Source organism: Etheostoma cragini, chromosome 6, assembly GCF_013103735.1.
Source record: "Etheostoma cragini isolate CJK2018 chromosome 6, CSU_Ecrag_1.0, whole genome shotgun sequence".
Taxonomy (NCBI): Eukaryota; Metazoa; Chordata; class Actinopteri; order Perciformes; family Percidae; genus Etheostoma; species Etheostoma cragini.
In genome coordinates, this window is record NC_048412.1 from 17,248,588 (window position 1) to 17,276,497 (window position 27,910).

The 27,910-nt window shown below is 41.1% G+C and overlaps 1 protein-coding gene across 1 annotated transcript in view; it reads left to right on the forward strand.

Moving 5' to 3' along the window:
* efna3b (ephrin-A3b) overlaps positions 1 to 27,418 on the forward strand; it is a 56,151-nt gene extending 28,733 nt beyond the window's left edge. Inside the window, exons 3-6 of the mRNA XM_034875100.1 lie at positions 14,790 to 15,082; positions 16,709 to 16,774; positions 17,881 to 17,958; positions 24,152 to 27,418. Coding sequence (XP_034730991.1) covers positions 14,790 to 15,082; positions 16,709 to 16,774; positions 17,881 to 17,958; positions 24,152 to 24,270 — 556 coding nt within the window. The 3' untranslated portion in view covers positions 24,271 to 27,418. The remainder of the gene's footprint in view (positions 1 to 14,789; positions 15,083 to 16,708; positions 16,775 to 17,880; positions 17,959 to 24,151) is intronic.
* The last annotated feature ends 492 nt before the right edge of the window (positions 27,419 to 27,910 follow it).

The window sequence follows — 27,910 nt, forward strand, 5'->3', positions numbered from 1 at the left end:
TGTTTCAATTTACAGCATTAACCATGTGTTTCAAACTACAACCATTTTACAATGTGTACAGTACTTGAAAAATGACTTGTAAAGTGATTAATCAATTAATAAAAATATTTGCTAAAATAACTTTTGGTGGAACATTTTCTGGAAATTGAACTAAGAATCTGTGTATATGGATTTACGGGTTATAATGTGGAGGTTGCAACACCAAAATCACATCAGTCACATTACTGTAATGCAAAGACTCGGCACAGTTTGTTGACAACCAAATTGCAGATAATATTGAATCTTAAAAGGTAATGTTGACAACACTATACATGCACACCACATTCAACAAATGTTAACCATCATCATTTCCTCATCTCATTGTGTCTGATTCACATTGCTGTACCTCTGACTAGAAAAATGATGGCATGAACACATTGCAGAAAATGTGAGACAGACTGGTTGAATGGGAGAAATAGACAAAAATAGAAGGAGGAGGCAGAGGGAGAGGAAAGAACACAGATGCCTCGGTTAGGGGAGCTAAATGCACGTGTGCTGAAGCATTTAGAGTGAGTTAACTCTGCCTCAGAGAGACTAAGTTCAGAGCTGCCGCTGCTGTTAGCTTGGTGGCAATGATAAACGTTACAGCAAACTAATGGATGGACGAGTCGGTGGCCACTGCCTCTGATGTTCCTTTATCTTCTCTCAGAACACCCATCACCAGATTGCTCACAACCTCCATGGCCTCGGACAGGAACGTGTGCTAAGCAAATCGCCGACCGCACGGGCAGACAAATAAAGCTTGGGTTTGAATTTCAATCAGCCCGTGACCGAGAGGAGGGATGGAAAGATGGATGCAGGCCAGCAGAAGGAGGGCACTGATCAGAGGAGGAGAGATAGAAGGATGGAGGGAAATAGGGGAGGGATGAAGGGGTCAGCCCAGTGAGATAAGGGAGGGTAGGGAATGAAAAATGGTGTATGAAAGTGAAAGCAGATGGAGATATTTTACATAAAGGTAGATAGATGGATGACAGGGGGTGCGACGAGGGGACAGGGCGAAGAGATAATTACCAAGATAGAGAGGGAAGTAAACGACAGGAGAGAAAAAGGGTAAGGGATTACGACTTTATGCCACGGTGGATAGATTGGCAGTGGCCGACCGAGCGAGAGAGAGGGAAGACGGAGAGGTGCAGGAGACGGGGGGAACAGGTGATGTCAAACAGAGGCACAAAGCACTGAAAAACAAGTTGTGTTTGAAGGGAAGTAAGGACAGTGAGCGAGGGAGAAAGTCCTTGCCAGAGGGGACGAAAACGTCAAAAAGTGAAGAACTGTTGATTCATTTCTCTTATGTGTTTTTCTCTTATATGTTTTTTTGTAATGTCAGCGGCGCCCGTTTGTGTTCTTTTCCCACTCACATACATCTGTGAAGGTGTACACACACATGCTCACCAGCTCATACTGCATCAATCCTTAGCCAACCACACACACACACACACACACACACACTACCATTTAAAAGGCACAACAACGGCCTCCCAAAACATGACAGCATGTTTTCATTTTCCTGAAATTGGCTGAATCAAAGTGCTGTTAACAAGGCAGGGAGTCGGTTTGTCAAAAGAGCTCCACAGCAGCTGAGGTGAGCAGGTGGCACATCTGGTTTCAAAAGAGATATTTTTAAATCTCAAACTAGTCCCTGAGTATTCCTACATTCACATTATGGGCAGTATCCAGTACACCCGAGTTTATACTGGAGCAAACTGGAGGTGTATTGTATCCCAGAGGAGAACTCTGTGAAATAGAGTTGTGTAGTAGGAGGAGATATTTTGGTCGTCCAGGTTTCCAGAGGTAGAAGTCCTTTTATTTTATGCGAGAAAATGTTAGGTGACGAGCAGCTTGGGTGGGCTTGAGTCTCTCCTAGTTGAATCATCAGTACAAAACAGGAACACTAAGTTAGAAAAGATCTGGTAAACCTTACAGCCTTTTTTACATGAGATTGTCAGGAGACAAAGTCAGCTTCGACTTCCAATATCCACTCGAGCTTGAAATGTAGATGTGCACATTGCTAATGTGGCTAATGATTAATTCATACAGAAATGCAAAGCACATGTAGTTGGTTCTATGCTTTCTGTCTAAAATTACATTTTGTGTTTACTTTTACTTTCTGGATCTATTTTAGGTAAAATTGGCTAAAGCCAAAGCTTTCCGACTACATGCCTTTGCCTGGCTTCTTCTCCATAGCAACAGCAGATGAGAATCACGGGTAATGTAGTATTTAGAGCTATACCAAATTGATGAAAAAACATGATTTCTCAGCTGTTGGCCATAATAATAATAAACATACAGCATTGTTAAATTATTCCCTCCAACTTTGCACCTCTACACATAAAAAAGTAAATTATTACACCTGTAGGTAAAGATTGAATTCCCCCAACTTATGCCCCTCTGCTGTGAAGGTGAAAACAAGGTAGTTGGAAAAACCGTTCCGAGTACGCACATACTGCCCATTTTTTCCAACTCTCATTCTTTCCTCATTCTTACAAATAGTATGAGAGCTTTTCACCAACTGGAATTGGCTTTTTAGAAAATAGTGTGAACTAACAAGAGATTGGTGCCTGTTAGCAGATTGATGTTGGCTGCAACTGGGCTGACAAGTTGTAGGGGAAGTGAGATGGAGGGATGAGGATGGAAGGGCTGAAGGAGTAAAGAGATAAGATAAAGATGTAGCCCGTCTTGTAGCTGTCCTGTTTGCGTGTGCTCCTGTCTTTGTCTGCATGGATGATAGAATATGACGCTGACTTAGTGTCAGACTCCTTGCTGACACATAGTTCAGTTAGAAAGAGATTAAAGAGATGTAATAGAAAGGAGGGGAGGGGGAAGAGCAAGAGAGAGAGAGAGAGAAAGAGGGTGAGGAATGAGAGAAAGAGATGAAAGTGCAGAGAACTCACCTAGTGGAAGTCAGAGTTATCATTTCTGTGAGTGAATGAGAATTTACTCTCTTCCCGAGCCATTCTGTTTTTCCGCTTAAGAAGAAGAAGTCTTCTTCTTCTTCTTCTTCTTCTTCATGTCTCACTTTCACTTCCCCCTCATCCCTACTTTCTTTATTTTGCTGCACTGTTAACAGTGTCTCTCACTTTGCTCTGTATCTGTGCTTTTGTTGTCTGCAAAACCAACTGGCCATGAGTTGGTCTTTTTCTGATTTACTGTCAATGTGACTTTGACTCTCTCTCTATCTGTTTATCTCTCTATCTCTCTCTCTCTCTCTCTCTCTTTCACTCTCTCAGTGTGAGTCTGGTATTAAATTTTAATACCCTGCAGTGGAGTGACAGAGCCTGACAGAGGCATGGTTAGAAAATATAGACAAATTGACAGCATGGAGGTGTGGCACGTGTGCATTTGTGTGTGTGCGTGTGTGCGCGTCTTAGAGAGGAACAAAGACATATGTTTAAATATGTTTCCCTACGTGTCGACTATTTTTCACTGTTATAATGTGGCAACTGCTTATAATGTATTTAGATTAAGACTAGAAATGGGAAGTGAGCAAATGTGGACAAATGTTAACTCTCTTTTCTTTCCTGAAATTGCATTTGCGTGTGTCCGTTTGAGTGTGTGCATGCCTTTGCCTGTTATTGCGTGTGCTCTGTCAGCAGAAAGTTGGCACTGAAACTGATAAACCATTATGCACAACGTGGGAGTGCATGTTTATGTGCCATTTTGTGTGTACGTGTGTGTGTGAGCCAGCCTGTGTGTGCTAGCTTTAATGATCTTTTTTGATGGTTTGGTGTAGCGGATATTGAGATGGATGGTCCATATGCTCTTTATGGTCCATGCATATTTCATATTCCAGGAGCAAAGCAGAGCAGAGCAGGCATTGCTTATATGGCTAGGATGTTGCACTGGGACGTGGGCTGACTTTATGAGAGCTCATATACACATCCCACTGCTTTGTCCCCTTTGAATAAACGCCCAAGTACAAAAAAAATACAACACATTTCAAAACCCATACCGAAAGACAACTACAAATCCAAGAACCTTAATGTCCCACATGGAATATCCGATTTTAAATGGACCTATGTGGCCACCCGCTGTATAATTCACTGCTGTTGTCACTGGTGCATGTCACTCAGTGCAACGGGCAGTTAAAGTAATAACCTGTGGTATCCTTATAGATATAAATGCTAACTTTCTTTCTTTCCATTTATAAATCACAATAGTGATTCAGCCGATACCTTTTTCATTTCCTGTTCTTTCTTAAGAAATACCCCTAGGCACACAGACAGTGATGTCTTTTATGCTTGCGGCTGCAGCAGCAGCAGTTTGTTTTGGAATAAACAGATGAATAGCTCAACAGTTAGAATAAAATAAAAGAGCAAAACCTACAAAAGAGTCAAACTTCATCAAAAGATGCAATAAAAGTGCAATAAAAAAGGCATCACAGCGTTTCATATTTTGGTGCACTATTTCAGTGAAAGGATCATGTTTATTTATTTTGAGAGCAAAAAGCACCTATGGTAAGCAATGATCAGTTAGCATGGAAGACATTGCCAAAATAATAAAAACTAAAGGTCTATGTGAATTACCATCTAAATTAAAGTAGTAAGTCACAGTGAAGGTGTAGCGTGAGCACAGACACATGCAGTACACCCACACACAAAACACAGATGGGGAAAAAAACAACTTTTGGGGCATATTGGAAGTCCATGATACACTTTGTCAGAGTTGGTTTGTCAGCTTCCACTGACTAATTTCACATGCACAAATTCACGGTACTGCTTAGAGATGCACATCAAATGCATGTATTTGTGAGTGGCTTGTTTGCTTGTGAACATGAAAAAAATTGATACATTATTTCAGATATCTGTGCTCATTTTTTTACCCTCTGAATGCTAATTGGATGGATGGCAGCAATGCTTTTTTTACTACATATGTTCTCAGATGCATTTGGAAAAAGCCCCATCCACAAGGTCCACACGAATGCACCTTTTGCTGAGTGTCTTCTAATGATTGACAGGTCGGTACCACATGGGGAGGCATTTTAACTTCATGAGAGAGAGAGAGAGAGAGAGAGAGAGTGAGAGAGACAGAGAAAGAGAAAGAGAGACAGAGAGGGCGGGGACGACAGATTGACAGGCCAGTAGAGGAAGACAGAATGGGAGGGAGAGGTGTTGTCAGAGGAGGAGTGAGAGGACGTCAAGAAGATTGAACCTGAAATGAAAAATTGAACGAGAGACGGATGGAAGGACACTGATAAGGATGGAGACACAGAGGAGGAGAGTAGGGCAGAGCGAATGATAGTGGGGGAGAAACAGACAGAGAGAAAGGGGGGAGGGAAATGGGAGAGGAGTGTTCCACTGATAGACTGTCAAGTCAGACAGAGTCTGCTCATGTTCAGTGGAGAGCGTCAGCCACATCAGGAAATACTGACACGCACAGACACACAAACAGATACACATGCTTGTATGATTAACTAGGATCATACAAGGATCTATAGCCAAATGTGCATAATCATACTCTTAACAGGTTTCCTTAAACTACACCTCCCTTTACTTACATTTTACTTAGTCATCCAAGGATCCAGCATTTATTCTGTTGTTGCCTGGCCTCGAGCTAAAAACGTGTCTTTGCTAATCATTCCATTTACTTCATAGTCCTTCATTTTCATGTTTTATTGTTTGTATTGACTCTCACAGGCTTTACAGAGTTGTACGTCTCTGACAGGTAATTTGCTGGAGTGTGAGGGAGATATTATGCAGCGGGCCGGGCTGACTCTGAAATATTCAAGAGGAATAATTGAAGATAGCAACGCTAGTACTTTATACACTTGCATCTTTAACAGCCTCCCCCCCCGGCCACTCACACACGGCTATTGAGCGATACACTGCACAAACTTATAGTTTTTGTTTCCCCCCTTGCGTGCATCACCACAAGTCACTTGTAAGCCTATTGTACGCTGAGTTAAAATCTGGCATTGATAGATTTTTTGCTAATTCATCACCCAACAGCATCTTTTTGTTTTTGTCATCATTTTGGCGTGCACACTGTGGAAGGCGTGCTTGTCTTTTATGTTCTGTTTTGATAAAGAATAAAAATAGAAAAACTCTGTACACAAAGTGAGGCTGAACATTTTTTTCTTTTTTTTTTTATAAAACTTGTTTTATCCAAGTTTTATTGTTTTACTCCATTAATTAGACACAGTAGAGTTATTTTCCTAAAGAGGAACTGGAAAAGGTTTCACTTAGATTAGCATTGTGTCTCAATCGGCGTGCTTTAATTTCAGGCCTTTGGGGTTGAGGATATGTGGATACATTGAATTACTTCTCCACATCCCAGTGCATTAATAGAACCTCCATAATGCTTGAGATGTTCAAGCTCAATGTCATCTTCTATCTGACAAGAATACCCAGACGCATTTAAACACTTCACTTAAAGACTTCATATTGATGCCTGCTTGTCCTACCAAGTCTGCTATTTTCCTTGCTGCCCTTTTGTGTGCGTGTGTGTGTGTGTGTGTGTGTGTTTATCCGTCTGTTGTACCATGAGAGCATAGCTTCTATTTGCCCTTAAAACATTAAGTGCTTGCTCTGTTTTCTGCTCTTGTTGTGTGTTTTATCTCTTTCTGAGCAAATTACAAGGTTTAAGAGATGAATTATAAACGTGCAGCTTGTCATGTGGTTAGCTGATAGAAGAATTTCAGAATGATGCTTCCTTTTTTAGTAATGTAACTGATGTAACAGGATATATACTTTAACAATATTCACTTCAGTCGTTATTTTGCCTTTGGATGTCCCCTCTAGTATCCACATGGAGTCTCACAGCCCTGACGGTCTCGCTGGTCGTACAGTACACGACCCATCCAAATTTTGCCCGTAGCCCTTAGTAACACACCCCTACTTTCCCCCTCTGCTTTAAGCCTTAATTCTTTGTTCGTATTGCAGGCAAACTGAGATGAAACAAAAGACAATCTCCTGAAAACGGTGTGAAACTGAATTTGTCACAGAAATAGCTGATGATTTGTGATAATGTTGAATAGAAACAAGTGGTACTTAATTAGCCATTAGAGAGACAGAGGGGAGATGGTGGATAAAGAGGGGATAGATGGGTTTTTGCACAAAGCAATGAACCCCTGTAGCCCCCTTTTTTGCTACAATAGCTCCATAACTAGGGCTTCTTCTGTCGTCATGGAGACTAATGTTGAAAGCCAGCTGTGGTTTTGTCTTGGAAGCCCATTAGGCTGGAGCTCAGTTGGCACTCCTCTCTGTCTCGCTTTTCTTTCTGGCCTCACCTCCTTGGACTCACAATGGCGAAAATATCCTCTCCGTGTTGAACTTGTCTGTGATTATGAACATGGGTCAAAAAGCGGTTGTAAATCATTCAGAGCTTTTGTTTTTTTTCTGTTTGAAGTACTTGATAGAGGATTTTGTTTCTTACATTAGCCAAGTTGGCCACGCACACACACACTGCTGATGTGGCTCCAAATGCATGCTCTTGGTGGAGTGTGGTCTAGACCCATCTGTGAAGTTTCCTGAGATATCTTCTGTTATAATTTGACACTACAAATGAAATTGAATTGAATTGAACTCTTTCCACATTATTCTTCTGTCTGGCGAGCACTGTTTTCTTGCCCTGGATCCTTTCTTTAATGTGGCTCAGGAGAGAGATCTGAGTAATGTTGTTGTTGTTGAGAACGGTTTATCCCAGCTCTGGAGCACTTTTCCCCGCAGCCCTGATATTCAAGCCTCCAGACCCTGACCCAAACACATCAGTCAGCGGGACATGGGTGCCATGTGACTCGGCCAGGAAGTGGGCTGAGGCAGGCAGGGAGAATGATTGTTATGCAGCAGATTGATCAGGTTTCACAGGACACCGCCAAACTATCAATCTATAGGACTGTACACAAAGACGAGTGCGTGTGTATGTGTGCGTGTGCGTGTGTGTGTGTGTGTGTGTGTGTGTGTGTGTGTGTGTGTGTGTGTGTGTGTGTGTGGATGTGCGTGTGTGTGTGTGTGTGTGTGTGTGTGTGTGTGTGGTTTTGTTTGTTTTTGTTTGTTTTTTGCGTGAGCAGGGTCAGGACCAGTGTTGTGTGTTTTGGGCAGCGAATGCAGAGAATCAATAGCTGGGTCAAAGGGTAATGTCTCACTGAGTGCTGAGTCTATACACAGCCATCAGACAGGATCACTATCAATCATGGGAGAGCTTAGGGAACATACACTCTCTTTCTGTTCTGTGTGTGTCTCTTTGCCGCTGCTGGCCCAGTGTCTGATGGGATCACTATTGCTCATGTAAGGGCTTTGGGAACAGAGACAGCAGGAGATGTTGGGGAAACAGAGAGATAGAGCGGCCCAGGAAGGATTGATGGAACAAAGTGATAGAATAAGAGGGAGAGATTGGTTGGCACTGGAAGATAATTGGTGAATGACACTTGAGGTAGAAGTAGCCTTAAACCCTTTAGAGCGTAAAATAGGCTGAGTGGGATGGTTGTGAAATGGCCGATGAATTAAAGTTGAAAACAAAATCAATAAACACGCAAATTAAGGTAAAGACCACAAGTCCAGGTCTCTTTCCCAGGTTAAACAACATTTTTCTTAATCAAAGTGCGCTGTCTTTCCTCCTTCCCACTTTTGTCGTTCATCCTTTTATCTGCCCACGTCTCTGATCTCCTCTTCTTCTTGCTTTTTTCTCCTTTGTCTCCGTGTTCCGCCATCTGTTGTTTCATGCAGTTGTTCATTTTTATTTCCTCACATTCGTCCATCTGTGCACATGTGTGTATGGACAAAAAAACACAAACTAAAGCATGAATGGTTGATTGCAAACATGTATGTACAGGAGAACATGACTGTCGTACACATAATGGGTTAGGTGTGTGTCGGTAAAACGTGGCTCTGTGTTAAAACGAGACAGCTCAGTTCAAAGGGCTAATAACGCCTGCCATTAGGTTTTCGTGTTGCCGGAGCACTCTTTCTCTCACACCACATAGTCAATATCCACAGGCAGAGAGAGGAAGGGAGGAAGAGAGAGGGAGAAGATGATGGATGGAGGAAGGAGTGGAGGAGAGGAAAGAGAAGGAGTGCTTAAGAGTTCAAGAAAAGCCAGACAAGAGCAGAAAAATGGAGCAAACGAGGTAGATGATATTTGAAAAAGGAAGGAAAAAGAGAAAGAGAGGGATTTGGAGAATGCTGTTCGTGTTAAGAGATCATGTCAGTGCTGCGTGTGAAGCCGCTTGGCAAGAAACCCTGTTAGCTGTAATACTTTGATCAATTACCAATGATGAACCATCGCTCTGCAGGGCAAGACTGTGTGTGTGTGTGTGTGTGTGTGTGTGTGTGTGTGTTTGTGTGTTTGTGTGTGTGTTGCGGCCTTGAGAGAAGGCAGCATATTCCAGTCTGTTGGACACACTCTAGACAGGTATTGATTTCAATGGGGAAAATTTAGAACCGACCTAACTACTAAACCCTATCAGACCACCACACACACACACACACACACACACACAAACACACACACACACCCACCCACCAACAGGCAAGTTCCATGATGGAGAGGAAAAGAATAAAGAGAAGGACGGTATTCTTATTTACCAGCAGTTGCACATGTCAATATTTTTAATGTCAACCACTAATGAAATAGATAACTAAGGTAAATGCACAGTATATACACACAAGTTCTTCTTTAAAACACTATTGTCTGCATGCTTCCTCTCAGGTGAAAGCCAAATTTAGACCGGAACAGAGAAAGTGAGAAGAAATGAAGTTAAAGAGACAAAAGAGAGAGGCAGAGCAGATGAAGTGGGACGAGGATACAGTAGGACGGACTCCTGCCTGTGTTTGACGGGGGCCTCATTGATGCTACAGATCTCTGAGAGTCTCCATTCAACGGGGAGCCATTCAATTATGCTTGCCGCACTGCTGGTTGATTGGAGTCCTCCCGCACAATGTTAGCATCTCTGTACCGTACTGAGATGGGATTAAGAATTCCGTCCTCGAGAAGCACAGTGGTTTTTAAGTCCTGATTGGCAATCATTTGTAACATTGCTGGACAAGTTTTAATCCAGCCCTACCTTGTACCCATCAGTAGTGGCTCCTTTGATTTTTTTAACCTTGATATACCTTGGTATATCTGATTATTTTTTGGCACTTAAACCCTTGTAACACAATCAGACACCCGTGGTTCTCTACTTTTGATAATTGTGCAGTTAGAAGTTTTAAAAAAGAATTAAAAGAATTCAAAAAAGTATGTCCTTGTGTGCCCTAGCTCCTCCGATGTTCCATGCTAACATGTTAGCATTTGCTCTTGACAGCTAGATTTATCTCTCATGAGAAAGTAATTGTGAAGGTCTCTGAGGAATATTTTGCATTTTTAAGTTTTAAATTACTTAATATAAGTCTTACAAGGTTATGTCAGGTCAGATAACATTAGACAATCTTACTTGGGTGAAGGAAACACATTATCCAGCACAGTGTCAGAAGTAATGTAATACATACAAGTTAAATAAATAAATCCGGGAAATATGAATATGTGAATCCACAGACTACGTGATGAAACAATTTGCAACAAGTTCAAACTTCTTATTTAGGATGATGGTAGCTAAGTCTCTTATTGGCTGATTGTTGCTATGCGTTTCTCTCAGGTTTCCGTTGCAACAGATTTTTTTTTTGCAATATTTGCTGACCTGTCACCCAAGAGGTTTCAACAAGCCATGTGTAAAATGTACCTAAATAAGTAATATTTCTCAGCTGAGAATATTTAGCTAGAGCAGCATATTCACATTGACAGTTCTGATTGGTTCAGACTGTTTGCATAGAATCATTGATTGATCACCACCATGTAAATAATCTTACGGGCACACATGCATGATTATGGTGTTGTCATGCTTTTTTGTTATATTGACCAATGTGCTTTTGAATTGACTTGGCATGTATTCACTTTAATATCATGCTACGACTCTGTCACGGTGGAAAAGAAAACTACACTCACTTGCTTAAACCTTTGAGCTTCCAGCCCGCTTCCCCCATTCTCTACTGGGTCAGCCATTTTACCAACAGAGAACAACAGAGTAATCTGGTCCTCCAAGCTCTTGTTACAAGAAGGGATGATCGCTCTTACTGTCAAAGTGTTTTATTGACGTACGGTGATCCAACAGGCCAGCCAGATAATAAGCAGGCAGGGGGTAACTCTGTGGCATTATGTTGCCCTCCACTGATTTATATAGGTAACAATCTCTCTCTCTTTCTCTCTCTCTCTCTTTCTCTCTCTCTCCCTCTCCCTCTCTCTCACACACTCTCTTATGTGATTTTACAGTAGTGACATTGATCCAGGCCCACTTTGATCTTGCTCTTAGCTGTTGCTCCCTCCCGCTATCACCCTCCGCTCTCTGGTGGCCAGACGTTGCATCTTTTAACCCCAACTACCCCTCGTCTCATCCTATAAACCCTCCCATCTTTCTCTCCACCCTTCCATTTTGCTCATCAAAGCCTCTACTTTGCTCCTCAGAGTTTTATTGTTGACGAAACATCCCGCGCCATCGCTCGGCTCTCCCTGCTATCGGCTTCAACTAACCAGGTGTCAAGTAAAAAGGAGGAAATCAGTGGTGATCCAACATAAAATGAAAGTGAAAGGGAGGAACCAGGAGAGAGCAGATCAATGACATTTCATAAGTTACTCCACCTCTTACTTTCTGTATTACTGTGTCTTCCCATCTCTCTTTATTTGGAATTTTTCAGGGAGCATTACTATCCAATAAACTCCAATATAACACAATGGAATAAAATAGGGTCAACATTTTGGAATAAAACGAGAATCATGGTTTCCTTAATCAGAGTGGATTTAAAAAATGTATTGCATTCTCTTTTTTTAAGCAGACTGGAAAAAAAAACACAATTGTGACTGGTATGGGGCTGTCACACCAACTTTTCACAAAGAAAAGGGCATATTCATAACAGACAGTTTGTAGCCTACTTCTTCACTTAAGTTGGTTCTTTTATTCTTTTTATCATTCTCACAGAGCCTATTTTTTTTCTATAGCATAATTCCCTCTGTACACATCAGTACATTTACCTTTGTGGTTGAAAACATTAGGAATAAAACCATGTTGACAGACTGTGTGAAAAAAACCACCTACAATGGAATACAATAGAATGCCAGGAGAGTAAATATTACTTCACTATAAAACTGACTGTAGTCAGTACAGATATGTCAGACGGGTGCACAAAGTCAGCCCAGTACTGTTGTATTGGATTACATTATGTTGTACAGGGTGTTCAACATTACTTGTTACTTAATGCACAAGCAATATGTCATTGTAGACAAATGAGACATCATAGGAATTATTAAAATCATGCTTTTAATACCATTAACTCTCCAAAACATGGTCTCTCCAACACAAACTCACTCTCACTCTTATTCTCTGATATTTCTGAAATTAAAGCATAATGTTTTCGTATGCTGTATTTCCATTTCATGGTACACCACAGTTCTGCTCAACTTGACTTGCTTGCACAAGTTGTGGACAGTACCTGGTACCGGCTTATGTTGTTGGCACCACCTCGGTGAGTTTCCAAGCGAGCTGAGCTGATACTAGAAGGTTGAGTCAAAACTCTGCGAAACACTGATTGGTCAGACAGAATTGTCGCAAGCACAACACGGAACATCCTGCACACACCGGCCAGTTTACATAGCCAATAGCAACCGCAATTTTCTCATTTACTATCCCCAGATTTTACAAAACAACAGCCTGCAAAACCACCATGTACAATTGACAAAGTGCAGTGTTTGCTGTTAAAACGCACTTATGGTGACTCACCCATTCTTTGTATTTTATCTGTGTACATGTGTACTGCATGTCAGAGACACACTCCCTAAAAAAGTCTCTCCATCTAATATAAAAGGTTGTCAGGTCACACATAGAAATGCACTCACACACACCAAAGCAGGCGCACGTGCATTCATAGACACACAAAAACATGTATACACAATGGGAATCTTAAAGCCAGCTTTTAATTTAGAAAAGTGATTTACTTTCAAATTACTCAAGATGCTCCGAGTTGCCCTCTCCCATGCTTTCTTTTTTGCCATGATCCCTTCCTCTCTGAGAACTTGCATTTCTTTTGTTGCGTAAAACTCTACAACCGCCTCTTTTTTCTGTCTGCTCTGTTCTTGCTTTCTTTACTCTTTGACTCAATTTGCATTCACACCTCCCTGGTGGAACTAAACTCATCCCTCACTTGTGTTTTTTCTCTCTCTCTCTCTCTTTTTTGCATTCACTATAAATATAGTTCCCTTGAAGCATTTTACGCTTTTTTTCTACCAGTAATATCCTCTGTAGGTTAGTAAGTGATGTAATGAGAGAAAGTGAGGAGTGGAGAGGGGGAAGAGAGCAAAGGATGAATGTTGAGCAATTAATCTTCCGTTCATGTTAGTCTGAAAGAAAGAGATGAGAGAAATGTAAAGCAGGGGGAGAAAGACAAATTCAGGAAGGATTTGAAGAGAGCAGTAAGAAGTGATGGAAAGAGGGAGACACTGGAAACAGTGTTTTGATCTTCATTTAATAATTGAATAATAATTCCCCGTGAGACATGACCTAGAACTGGCAAAGAGAGAGGGAACACCAGTCTGAGGACGACACACTGCTGCCCCCTTGTGATTTTATGATGTCACCACTATAACATCTGAGTGAGTGAGTGAGTGATTGAATGAGTGAGTGAGTGTGTGTGTGTGATTTACAACGGTAAGCTGTCTCTGTCACCCAGATATGGACCTGTGTCTGTGATGGGGAGAAAAAGGGGCCTTTTGGATGTCAAGAAAGAATATTTCACTTTGTTACACAACCTACACACACATACACATACACAGACACAGATTCAAACCTTATCTCCCTGTCAAGCAGTCTTTTTTGGGGTTGACGCTGATATATGAGCTTTGGGGGAGACGTGGCAAAGATGTTGACGGCTGACGTGAGTGCAACGTTGCGCTCAGGTTGATGTACGAGCGCTGGGGTTAGGGGACAACGCTGCGCTGACACCAGGAGAAGGAGCTGTGGCCCTGGGGCCTTCAGTTCATACTGAAGAGCCAGCGCCGCAGTCTCTGTATGCAGCAGCCCTGCAGCCACAAACACACACTCTTACACACACCTGCTTTGTGTTGGTGATAACCTAATGAAACTCACACAAAGATTTTTTTGACCACAGGTGAAGATATGTGAGTGTTGTGTAAAGGCAGTGTTCATGCTATATGTGGAACATCATGCTAACTATGACAACATACAACAAATATTGCAGCTACAGTGTGTGTGTGTATGTGTGCCATTGGAGAAGGTGCTACTCTGTGCAAATATTTAAATATGTGTGCTAGTATTTAGTTGAAAATATTCAGTGTAATATGTGTGGCGTACTGTTAATTCATTTATTTGTGTTTTTTTAAGCACCATGAACAGCAACATCCAATGCATGAGTTGCACTATATAAATAACATGTATTGTTATTCATTAGTGGTTGATAACTTATTTATTAATTTCAAGGGGCAGTTTAGACATAATACTAAAAATCTCATTGGCAGGCAAAAGCAGTTTCTCCTCTCAAATTCTGTATTAATCTGTAAACATGGTTTTTCTATTGGGGGAAACAATCAAGAACATGTCCAATAATATGTTGACTCTAGTTAGTTTGAATGTGTCTGTAAAGAAAAATGCAATTATTTTTCATGTCTAAAAGAAAAAACAACCTTTAATTAGTATAGTAATAATTAATATGATATGTGCATTGCGCAGCTTTGTTATTATGCTTATTCTGACGGTTTACGCTTTCTCCCTTTGTGTCCAGTCTGCGCAGGGAGGGCTACACAATGCAGGTGAACGTCAACGACTACCTGGACATCTACTGCCCTCATTACAACGACAGCCAGCGCATGGTAGGCACCGGCGAGCAGTACATCCTCTACATGGTCAGTTATCGCGGTTACAGGAACTGCGATCCCCAGCTGGGCTTCAAAAGGTGGGAGTGTAACCGGCCCCACGCCCCCCACGCGCCCATCAAGTTCTCTGAGAAGTTCCAGCGCTACAGCGCCTTCTCACTGGGCTACGAGTTCCACGTTGGACAGGAGTACTACTACATCTGTGAGTGGAATCAAACCAATTCACTATTAAGTGCTTGTTTATGTCCTTGAAATACATTTTAACACTATGAATCCTAGTAAACGCTTGTGAGACTAGAGCTGCAATGGGACAAACACTCCCTGTAAGATTAAACATGTTATTCTTTTATTGTTAAGTGGATTTGATGATTAATTCAGTCCATCCTCAGGTAATTTCAGCATAACAAATTGCTATATCACATCTAATCATGTCACCCTGCAGTCAAGCATTGCTCATCCATTTTCAAATTAACTTGAAACACTTTGAACAAATATGACAATGTATGAATGATTTTTTTTGGCTTTGGTCATGAAACAATTAATAAAACAAATATGTCCGGCCAAAGATAAATGTCTTATGCATTCAGTTGCTATATGATGAGTGCAGCACTCATTTACGCTACTTTACTCTATGGGAGACGTGCCTGAGAAATTTTAGTTTTGTTCTGCAGAAACAACAAAGCTGCTCTGTGCTTCACTTCATCTATCTTCCTTGTGTTAGGGTCTTTTGGAGGCTGGTGTTTGCAAAGCCTCAAAACTGTCTTTCAATTATCACAACAAAGGGTTATATCAATTTTAAAGTTGTATGAATGTGGTACAACTGGCTGGTTATAATATTTAAATTAAAGACATTAGAATTTGGGAAAAGTTTGACAGTTTTAATGTATGTTTGTTGTTGCACAAAGGCCTTTTTTAACAGCAGACACTTTGTCATAGAAGTAAAGGCGCAGGTGTTACTAATAACATGAATAATGTCTCTGTTCTACTCAAGTGCAGTGTGAGGAAAAATCAATATAGACACATTGTTGTTAGGTCGATGTGCCAAAACTTTCAACCATCTACCACATTTAGGAACCTGCAGTAGAACTACACCGTTTTCGGCCCTCGGATAGCTCAGTTGGTAGATAAGATCGGGCACACACTCTGACCTGACTTTATTCCGGACACAAATAGAAAGCCCATTGTGCAATAAAAAAGGACAACATTTACAAAAATACAGCAATAAATATATAGTAAAATTCATATAAGTTAACTAAAATATAATCACATCATATTAATAACTAAGATATGTTATTAAGGCAGAAAAGGTAGGCACACCACCAACATTTGGCTAGCACTACACAATCTTGGTTGTTTTAGAAGCAGTCTCATGCCATCATTAAATGCTACATTCAGTCATAACAAACCTCAAAAGTTGATGTAAATCAGCACTATTTTCGGACAAAGGATTACCAAATAATCTGCATACATAATGTGATTAGTGAGCATATTGCCATATTATCATACAGTACATCGTATATTGGATGCATTTAACGGTGACAAATCATCCATATGCACATTAAAAAGGAAAGGAGACAAAATTCCACCTTAATGAACTCCGTTCATCAGTGTATTCTAGGATAGTAAAATAACTGAAAAGCGTAGTGAGTGGCAGTGCTCATACTGATCCACAGGTTTGGATTGGTGCATTATTTTTGAAATGTTGCTTGCATTTGAAGCAGCAAAACCCAACTTCAGGTCAGTTTTTATTGAGAACACCACATCATTCAAAGCATTAAATGCCTGGTAATGCACATGTTGATCTATTGGGCATTTTGTGTTTTTACAGCCACGCCCACCCACCATCACGGCCGCAGCTGTCTCAGACTACGAGTCTACGTCTGCTGCTCCACGGGTTAGTCTTTCACTTTGTGTGTGTGTGTGTGTGTGTGTGTGTGTGTGTGTGTGTGTGTGTGTGTGTGTGTAATGCTTGGACTTGTTTGCAGACTGTACCTGCACCCATCTGGCAGGCACCGGGCTCCCCACGAACCCCCACACACAATTATTACTCTCTCTCACACACACACACACACATACACACACATCAGCTACATACAGATGCATACATAATCTAAATACAGTCTAAAACAGGCAGAGCTATAAATACTCCTGCTGAGTTTCCCCTGCAGCATTTTCAGTCACAGCACAGAACCCTCCTTGCTCCTCTTTTTCTTTCCTTCTCTCTCTCTTTTCTGTCTCTCTCTCTTCTTTCTCTTCCTGCTTTCCCTCCACAGCAGCAGAATGGAGCAACTCCAGCTTTAAAGGCCCTCACACCCGCCTCCTTCCTCTCTCCCCCTCCTCTATGCTCCCTCTTTCCTTCTTTTTCACCCCTCCTCCCTCGCTCCCCGTTAGAATCCATTTACTGATGTGTGCGGTCAGTGGGTGGCTATGTATATGTAGTGTTAACCTCTCTCACTTGCTCTCCTTCCTTCCTTCAGCCTCTCGGCCCTGTCTCACTGACACTCTCTCCCACACACACACGCACACACGCACACACACACACACACACACACACACACACACACAAACACACACACACACAGACTTTGATCCCTGGCCTGTCCGGTCCTTTTAAATTCCACAGCCCTGTAGCATTAACCTCTCCTCCTTTTCAGAACCCCCACTGCTCTCCTTTCCTTTTCACACACTGCCTCTCTTCAGTTTGATCTGCCTCTCCTCATCTTCCCTTTTCTCCCTCGCTCTCTCTCTTTCTCTCTCTCTCTCTCTCTCTCTCTCAGGACTTCTGGTGATGTTGTGGCTTGTCAGTCTATCTGCTCCGGGGGATTTTCTTAACCCTTACACCCTTGGCTAGCCGCTCTCTTGCATGTTTCTTTCAAGATGTCAAACATGAATCTAATTAAAATCTTTTGGGTTGGAGCAATGGTTTAACCTATGCTCCCTCATCCTCCCCCGCCCTATTTCTTTGTCTCACCCAATTCCCTTTCTCCGTCTCTCTCTCAGCCTCTGACGTGGATGATGAGCCAGAGCCTACAGAACCAGACTACACACTTAGACCAGGCCTAAAAATTGACGATATTGGTGAGTCATGCACACAGTCACTGAAATGTATAGACACGAAGCTGAGGTGTGGAGAGCAGTCATCTGGGCCGTCTGGATTCATAAAAACAGACATAGACTCATGTTTGTCATTCCGATCGCATCAGCCTCAAATCAAGGAAATCATATTATTCACACTGTCCATATCTCAAACTTTCTGATTTCCATAACCTGTCTGTGGCACTAAAGGTGTAAATCATTACGAAACAAGTCTCAAATATATTGCTTCATTCAACAACAAAAAACAACAATAGCTGAACACGCAGGCCACATTATACGGCCACATTATGGACGCAAAGTAAATTCCTGTGCTCGTGCAATACAAATTTACAAGCAATATTTGTTTGAGGGATATATTTATGGTCAAAAGAATAAAGAATTAAACCAGAAAACTTTGTTTGATATTTCCTGTATTTATAGGCCTTTATATCAACTTAATAAACAACATTTGTGATAGAAGTCGTTTCATAATAATGGTAGTTTAAAAACTAATTTGAAAATATAAATGTTTGTATCATTGATACCTGAATAATAAAAATACTTTAACCGAATAGCTATTCTTTGCCCTTTACTGCCTTATCTTTGATTTGTGATTATTTTGCCATCTTTTTAGGAGAACATTGTCGCTTCACATGTAAAGGCTGCATTTGAACCCAACTAGCTCCGCCAATCAGAGTCATCACGACAGCCTTATCATATATTAATTTGTTAAAATAAGCAAATGAACATTATTTATTGATTCAAAGCTTCTCTCATTTGTGTTATGAGAGCTGGACAATAAGAGGCCACTAAGTAGAGATATTGTAGTGAGTCACTCTTAGCTTTAAAAAATGCTTTAAAAAAACAAAATGGAAAAATGATACCCAACCTCAGCGGAAATGACCCACTTGTCATTTTACGGGACAATATGACAATAATAGAATATCACTAGCCTTATCCATTAAATACTGACATCTAATTGATTATTTATTCATTTTCATTGACCATAAAGCATCAGAAAGGGCCATCTAAACTGAAATGTGCTGATTTCAAAGGAGACCTTTAGCTCAGTTAACTTCACAGCACCAGCTGGCTGGGCATGCTGCTGATCCTGCTGAACAACTACATGCATATTCATTTCACACTTGCCGTTTTCACCCGTATATGCAAAGAACACAGAGTTTCACGGTGAGTTACAAAAAATAACTCAATTCAGATTTACTGTACTTACTTCTAGATCTTGGCAAGTGCTCCCACTTTTCTCTCATGTTGCTCTTGTCAGGATTACACAACTGGCTAAATCATGTTGATCACGCTAAATCTCTTAGCACTAGAACGTGATGAATGATATCTGGCAGCGATGTAAGGGAGAAGCTGAGCAGTAAATCAATAGGTGACAGACTTTAAAATAATCTCTCAGATGATCACGGGATTGCTTCTCAGTGTTATGAGCTGCACAATAACAACATGTACAGCTAGCTTGGCCTAGCTGTGCATGTTGTTGGCCTAGCTAGCTGTACACCAGTTACACAACCACATATCAATCACCCTGTCTTGCTTTCAATCTCTTTTCCAAGGTAGCCTGTAAAATATGGTGCTGTGGTGTTGTTAATCTGTTTGTGTGGTGTCGCGCATGTGTGCGTGCGTGCATGCGTGCGTGCGTGCACGCTCGCATGCCTGCCATGCCGTAATAAATCAGTCTGTACTCATACAGTAACTGTCATAAGAAAACTCATCACTTGCTGCGGCGAATGGCTGCATGTCATATGAGTTTCTCGAGGTTCCTCTCCCTCACTTCTTTTTCCTCCCTCCATCATCCTTTCATCTCATTTTTCTCCCTCACTCCATCCCTTTCTCCATGTCCTCATCCTTCCGCTCTTTAATTCCCATCCTGCATTTCTCCTCCCAGAGCACAAGTGGAAATGCAGTAGAGGGGAAAGCCACCAAAACTCAGTTTATTCACCTTTTGATGTGTGAAATTGAGTTTTCAATCTTTTAACTTTTAATACGATATTAATCTTAGGACTATAGTATGGATTAAAATGCTATCACAGTGATGTAAGCTATAAATAGAGAACATTTTATATTCCAAACTGATATTGTCTTGTTGTTTTTTTAACTTTGGGTAAGCACAGAATGGAGTTAGTTCACCCATACCACTTTTTTGCTACTACATTACGGAGCAATCATATACATTTTCATCACGTATCTTCGTCACTTGTTCACCGTCCCAATTTTTTCTGCATTATTTGTAAAAACAGGAAATGCCAAAGATGCTCATTCCAGTTACAGAAAATGTTATTTTTATTTGGAATCACACGTTGCATGCTTAATTTTAAGTCACAGAGAAGAATATACTGGAAAGTCTAATTATTTAGTATTTCTTTTGACAGAAAAAATTGTATTGGATATACTTCAACTGATAAGTAATGTGAACTACATGAAAATATTTTACCCAACGACTGAAACAATAGCAGAGCACAAATTACCCCAGTTCCTATGGGTCATTGTCACCTGTAGTGCTGTGTACCCAATTAAATAAATAGGATAGCTCAAGTGGTGCAAGAGAAAGTGAGGAAATCAGCGGGGAGCAGTGAAATGAACTGAAAACAAAGAAGCAATACAGTTTCCTATTCCCCTACCTCATACTCCGTCATCCTGACTGCCAATTAGACTCATCACATCCTAGTTTTAATTACCGGTACTGTTATTCAAAGTTAACATCAGCACCTTCAAGGAGACGCTCAAACTGCTCAGTTCATATCTGCCTGATTACCGTTTCTGAAAATGTTTAACTAAGCTGAAAGTTGCAGGCTCATAATGTAAACCACCCGCCTCCCTATCCCCTTCACTGCTCCCATTTTATTTCCTGGCCGCTGCCCCTTTCAATCAGTGTCTAGAGCTCAACAGTGGTTCCCTCCTGAATACAGCTTCTAGTATTAGATTTCATTTAGATCTCATTTACAACACAGATGGACTGGTGCTAGCATCTCCCCATGCAACCATGTGATTACTGATGGCTTTCAGTGGGAGGATACTCATTTACCAACCGTGTTGGCTCAGGTTTCTGCATCTGACGATCAGGTCTGGCTATTAGAAGAGCAAATCAGAAGCTCCTTCTTTAATGGGGTTGATTGTAGCAATTAGCACTACTTTAAGTGACAGTGTGCTTGGGTTACTTTGCCAGCAACATCAAACACAGCACAAACTGTATCACTTCTGTTTTTACAACATTTGTAGAAACAGATGTGATCATTTTCATTAATTCTAAATTTTCCATATCAAATTCTGGGAATCATTTATGTAGTAAAATATATAACCTAAGTATAAACAAATTGTGTATTTTATTTTGCCAAATTATTATTCATAGTGATTCCATACATTGTACAATATATATACATGCTAATGTAATACCACATCAAGAAACAAGGTGATTCATTGGTATTTAAAACGTATTTGAGTAGAATTACTTCAAAAAACAACATTGTTTCAGTTTCAGTCCTTTTTTACCAAAAAAGCGCCAGGAAGAGGTATCATCAGCTCATTAATACCAGCGTGCCAGCTGATTGCTCAGCCTGAGCAGCTTAGGTGCATTAATTAAGCTGATGATGTCACAACCTTAAAGTGCTTAAAGACATACCAACACCTGATGCGCTCAACAACGTGCAATTCACTTCACTTCCTTGGATGCTATTAAACTGCTGTTAAAGGATTGTTTACATCTGCTAGTAGCAAATACTGCTTATTCCTTTTTTTCCTGATGCTTATTGGGTATGTTACTTAGCACAATGTTTAACCATACAAAAATGTGATGATATGCATCATGGGGCTTTAAAAAAACAATAATGCTTTTCTAATGGTGCTCATTCCTTTTGCTTACATACAGTGATACGCCAGAGGGTGCCGTTCAATTCCATATATGAACACTGTTAACAGTCAGATGCCAAAAGATTTTAAAGTTTTTGTATTATGATTAAGCAACCATCGTTTGTCTAACCTAGACATTTAAACATATTCAGTTTATCTTATACTGGCACACATTTTAGATGTTAAAAATCTAAATCTAAAATCTAGAAAATAGCTGTGCATTTTCTTCTGTGGCTCTGTAGAAGCTTTGTTAAGATTTGATCAGTCAGGAAGGGTCTAATGAGAGATGCTTTTGTATCAATTATGTCTCCAAAGTCTCTGACTTGTATGTGAGTGACCCTTTTTATGAGAACATTCTGATCTGAGCACACCACAAAGTATGACATCTAATATTACCACATAGGTGAAACAACACCTCTCTGACAACTACAATTAAAGATAATTATTTTCATAATGTATTTGTTACCAGTCACATGAATTGCGCAACAATGTTCAGGGGGGTTCTACTTTTAAGTTTGATCATTAAACATAAAATATATGAGGCATATATTAACACATATATTAAATTGCCATATTTTAAGCTTTATTGCGTAACTTTTGACATTAATGAACGTCTGTTACAATCAGGCCATTGCCAAATGAGTTGCTACAAAGCTAATTAAGACTATCGCCTCCACACAACTCTCCCTGTCTTTCTCAGAAGATTGTGGCATCCGGCGACAAAGAAATTTGAACGAAGACAATTACCTCTTTTGGGGGGGGGGGTATCATGTGGACATGTCAACAATTTGATGTCATTACTTAGTATCCCTCATGGGTTAGACAGAAACTACGCATTATAGCTTTAATGCAATGTTCAAAAATATTGTATCTTAGAAAATTATGACACATACAGTATATTGTATTACATACATATTTTTAGACTTTAGAACGAGACGATGTCCCTGCCGTGTTCCAAATAGGTGTTTGAGAAATGAGCCGTGTTGAAAAGGCAAATCAACTTTGTATATAGACCGTACTGACACACACACACACACACACACACACACACACATATTCACCTCACACACAAACAGTTACTCTCACAAACACAATCAGAGACAAAGATATCTTCTTGTTCTTGTCAACATGACAATGAAATGCTCAGACGCCTGTCGGTGTCTGAGCTTCCTAATTATCAGGCGGTTGTTGCCTGCCCTTCCGCTCCAAAATGTGGCACGCACGCACACACACACACACACACAAACACACGCACAAACAAACAAACATAGCTTTCTCGTGTAAACTGATGTTGAGGGCTCAAGAACATTTGTTGCGGAATTTCATGTTGCACGTCACATGAGCCCACTACACAACATCATGCCAATATTGTGTTTATCTGTGACAGTTAGTGAGAGACAGTGTGTACGTGTGGGTAGATGTGTGATGTGGAGAACCAGTTTTGCGAGATGCTCTGCAGTCTGTTGTTTGTGTCTTCAAAAGCACATTCTTCTGTCAGTCAGCGCCAAAGTAACAAAGTGTCCCGACCCCTCGGCTGCATGCTCGGTTACAGAGCGGTCAAAGCATTTAACCTGAACTCCACTGCTGCATAGACCTCATTAGATTGGCCAGAAGAGCATACCAAAAGAGAGCATCTCTAAAACCAGGTGTCAGCCAGTCATTACTCTGCTGTCTGACCCACAGAGCAGCGGAAAATATTCTGGGGCTAGATATGACTGACTCGAAACACTAAGAATCTTACTTTGATGCTATTGGAGCGTTGACACAATAGCTCCTAATCAGCATTAGCCGTCCTGTGTACAGACAGAAAATTGTGCTTCTGTCTGGCGTCCAGTCCCATTAATCAAGGGAATACAGAGGGTGTGTCTGGCTGCACGTGTGTCTCATAAGTGTAGGTGTGCAGCGAGCTCTGGTGTTTTTGACTAGACATAAACGCTCGTAGCCCGCTACAAAAGATGGCAAACTATTTTAGGACATTGCCAGGTGTACGTACAGGGGGATTGGGGTGGTTACACCATATACAGTGTGTCTGTGTGTAAAGGTGTGTGTGACTGGGAATGGGTTACTTTATCAGAACAATGAGAGCTCTCCGATTACCGCTGCAGCCGTCTGCTATTGCAATGCGTTTGTTTTGTCTTTGTAGAGAACTTGAGAGCTGCCTTATTCTGTTCCATTAAAAAAAGGCTTTGAGTAAAAGCCATGCTGTGTAAGCAGATAAAAGCTCAATTAGAAGCACAGATAAACTAGAAAAAAAAACTCGGCTAGCACTGTAGTGAGTTGAAATAAAGACTTTACTCTGCTTTCTTTCTCTCTGTTTCTGTTTTTCCAGATGAGTTTAACCCTTTTGTTCCCAAGCTGGAGAAGAGCGTCAGCGGAAGCAGCCCAACCAGGGATCGCCTTCTCCTCACCGTGACGATGCTCCTTCTGGCCGCTCTCTTCATCTCCTAGCAACGGCCATCCCCTCAGTGTCACCATGCCAACTAGCCTTGGGAGGGCATACAGTATCAGTGGGTGGGAGAGTTGAGGGGGTGGGCGTTGGGGGAGGGAGGGGGGGGCTTCTGGTACTCGGTGACAGACTGAACCGCATATTACATTAAAGTCAGCCTGTGCATACAGTTGCAGATGTGTTAGAGTGTGTGTGTGTGTGTGTGTGTGTGTGTGTGTGTGTGTGTGTGTGTGTGTGTGTCTGTACAAGCCACATGTTGAATCATGCACACCATGCTAAGCATTTATACACTAGGGGAGGCAGGACTGAAATCCATGTAAAAAGAAGAACAAAGCATCAAATCTGCCCACCCTTTTGAAAACCATTTAAAGACTTTACCCTGGATCTGATTGGCCGAAACACTTCTTTAGTGCTAGTCGCCATAGTTTCTTGCAACAAGAATTAAACTGAAGTCAGATGAACTGAATCAGATAGAACTGAAATTGCCTTTTGTTGTTGTTGTCGTTGTCCACGGAGGGAAAAAAAGGAACCTTCTAACGAACTGCGCAGGTCCTATGTAGGATACTAGTCAAAGTAGCTGATAGTTCATGAAAGCACCCTGGGACTCCAGACACCAGTGTTTTAGTTGTCATCTCCACTCTGTCTGCTGTGTCACCCTGTGTTCACCATATGTCTCCAGCAAGTCTCTACAGGACTGGACGGGTCACGGGGAAATATTGAGCATTTAAACAATGAATCATTCACTTAAAAAACATTAGGGGGATTTACTGTAGATGTGCTATTGACACTGAAACTGCAAGGGTTTGTTGATGTTATAAGTTGCTGTGTTACTTTTGTGTCCTGTCTTTGAAGTACTCGGTTAGTCCTCTGTCATCTCTGAGGTTAAAGAAGCACACGATGGCTACGGACTGGAGCAGCCATTAATCCACTCAGCAATACCGCCCTCCTCTCAACCCACAGCAGCTGTTTGGAGGAGAGCAAGAGGAGGAGGGACGCCGGAGGAAGGGCAGTCACTGACACAAGCATCTATGAACAGATCCAGTCCCGGACAATAAGGACTTCTCCACTGATCAGTGTTGGTGTAGCAGCCCGCTCTACCAAACTCATCTCTGTAAACCCATTCATCAGATGCTACATGTAAAGGTTTTTTTTTTTTTTTTTGAGCGTGCTTGAAAGAGAAAACATGAGTGTGCCACGTGTGTGTGTGTGTGTGTGTGTGTGTGTGTGGGGGGGGGGGGGGGGGGGGGGTTGAGAGTGTGAGAGACTATTTTAAATGGTACTAACAGCCTGAAAATACATCCACATACTGTACATCTTAAGTATAAAAATGCAAAATAAAAAAATAATAAAACACAAACTAAAGCAACAAGTAATACATACAAACCAAGTGCTTTGATGGGGAGGTACGCCAATTCAAAACTCAAACTGTACCAGTTGGTTGCTTCAGAATAGCGTTTCCATAGCAACTAGCACCTTATTCACCATGGTTACCCCACCTTGCCAATGATGGACTCTAGTAGGGCATGGTTTACCATAGTAGCTGATAACAATGATGAAGGTGAAGATTATAATGATGATGATAGTATGAGGTCTGCGAGCTGACTGTTGGCCGACCAGGTCAACCAGCAGCTCACCCACCGGCATGTTCAAGTACAAATGTGTAAATGTCACAACAGACAAAGAATGGAATAACAATTTCTTGAAATTTGCCAAGGTGAAATGTGATGTAAGCATTTTTACAAACTTGAAGCTTAGTTTTCTTGTGGTTGTTTTTTTACAATGTTTTTATTATTATGTTTTTGAGTTTGCCGTGGTGTATTTCTTGGTTTATCTTAAGGGGGAAGACGGGTTAAAAGTTGGAGAATTGGGTGGGTTGAGCCATATGTAAACTTGGGCTGCCCCGTGTGAGTCTTTTAGCCAACATTAAGGTTTTCTTCTGGAGTATTATTTCCAGAAAGATCAATATTGACAAATCAGATATAGCTGTAGTTCCCTTTTGTCTTATGACCCATTTAAAGGGCACTGCTCCAGTTATACACATTAGGATGGTACTAGAATTTACGAAGAATACTTTTTAAACGGTTGTAAAATGTCTCCTGTTGTTTTGAAGGGAGCTTTTTAAAATCTTAGAAATTAACTATTGTGATTTCACTATGGTTAGTTTGGATTGGATTTTGAATTATCAAGAAAAACTGGAAAGGTTAGAAAAAAATCTGAAATCCTAAAACAGATTCTCTGTAATAGAATTTCTTTATTCTGATTAACCATCTCATGGCGTGTCAGATTTGTGTTGCAAACCACCAGGTTGGTTACCAATGATATATTCGATTTGATCCTTAATAAGTTTTTTTGTTTTTACATCATTGTTCTTGTGGTCTTGGAGTTATGTGGTGTTTTTCCAAAGATGTGTGTCAGTTATTGTTAGCTATTGTTTCCTCAACAAATCTGTAGACAGCCCTCAAGTAATCAGCAATGATGACACATTTTGCCAACATTACATAGAAATGCAATCGCTCTTGTCACCCAGAGATTACCTACGTAGTTTTGGATCATTGTACAATACACAATGATTCAGTGTATGAACCAACTCAAGTGTACATATGGCTCTTGGTGTGTGGGGGTGGGGTTGGGGGCGGGGGGGAGGTAGAAAGGATTTTGGATCCTGGTATGGAATGGGAGGGTTGAAGAAGTCTGCAAGAGGGTAAATCTCTCTTCAAGAAGTTGCACTTAAGAATTAAGACACGAGTTTAAGCGTTGGTTTGCCCGTCTGTCTGTGTGTGTGTGTGTGTGTGTGTGTGCGTGTGTGTCAGGCAGAGTAAGAATCAGAGCTCATTACTGTTCTTCATGTCTGTATGCAGGAGCTTTAGCGTGAGATGCTATGTGTGTGTGCGTGAGTGTGTGAGCAATAGTCTTTTTGTTTCTGCTCTTACCATGTGTGAATGAGCGAGAGGGTGTGACCGATTGTTGTCTGGCAAAAGAAAAAAAGCATTTAATAGTGTTGGAAACAACAGTTACAATCATGTTTACCTTCGACTGGAATGACTTTAAATGAACTTGAAAAATAAACTGTAAACTGAACAAACCATAACAGAGGTTATAACAATGATCATGATAACTAAATAATAATCTTACAAATCTTACTTTTAACAAGATTGTGTGTTTGGCTCTTTATTTTCCTCCCTTATCTAACCCCCCCACACTCCTCGCCCCCCTGCTCTCTCTGTCTTTGAGGATCTGGAAAAAAGGGAACACACATTGAGCTAATCCAAGACAACATATGGAGGGGTTGCAGGAAAGGTTTTCCCTGGTATATTCAGTTCTCTGTAGATAATGATGTTTTGGAGCGCACAGATGTGATTTTCTATATCAGAGTTGGTGTGGCATGCACTCCCTCAGCAGTTATACCTTTACACGCCACTATTAGGAAAGATAAGCACTTCAATCACCCGCCCCAACATTTGAATGACAATGTGACAGGCCAGCAGTGTGTACCTGTGTGTCTGGACTGGCTGATGGAAGGATAAAGCTGCTGATGTCAGAAGGCAGCCATGCTCGCTGTCTGTGATCTTATGCAACATGTTTTTGTTATACAGTAGATATATTCTCCACTGAGTGACAGGACAGAACAAGGAAAAAGATAGA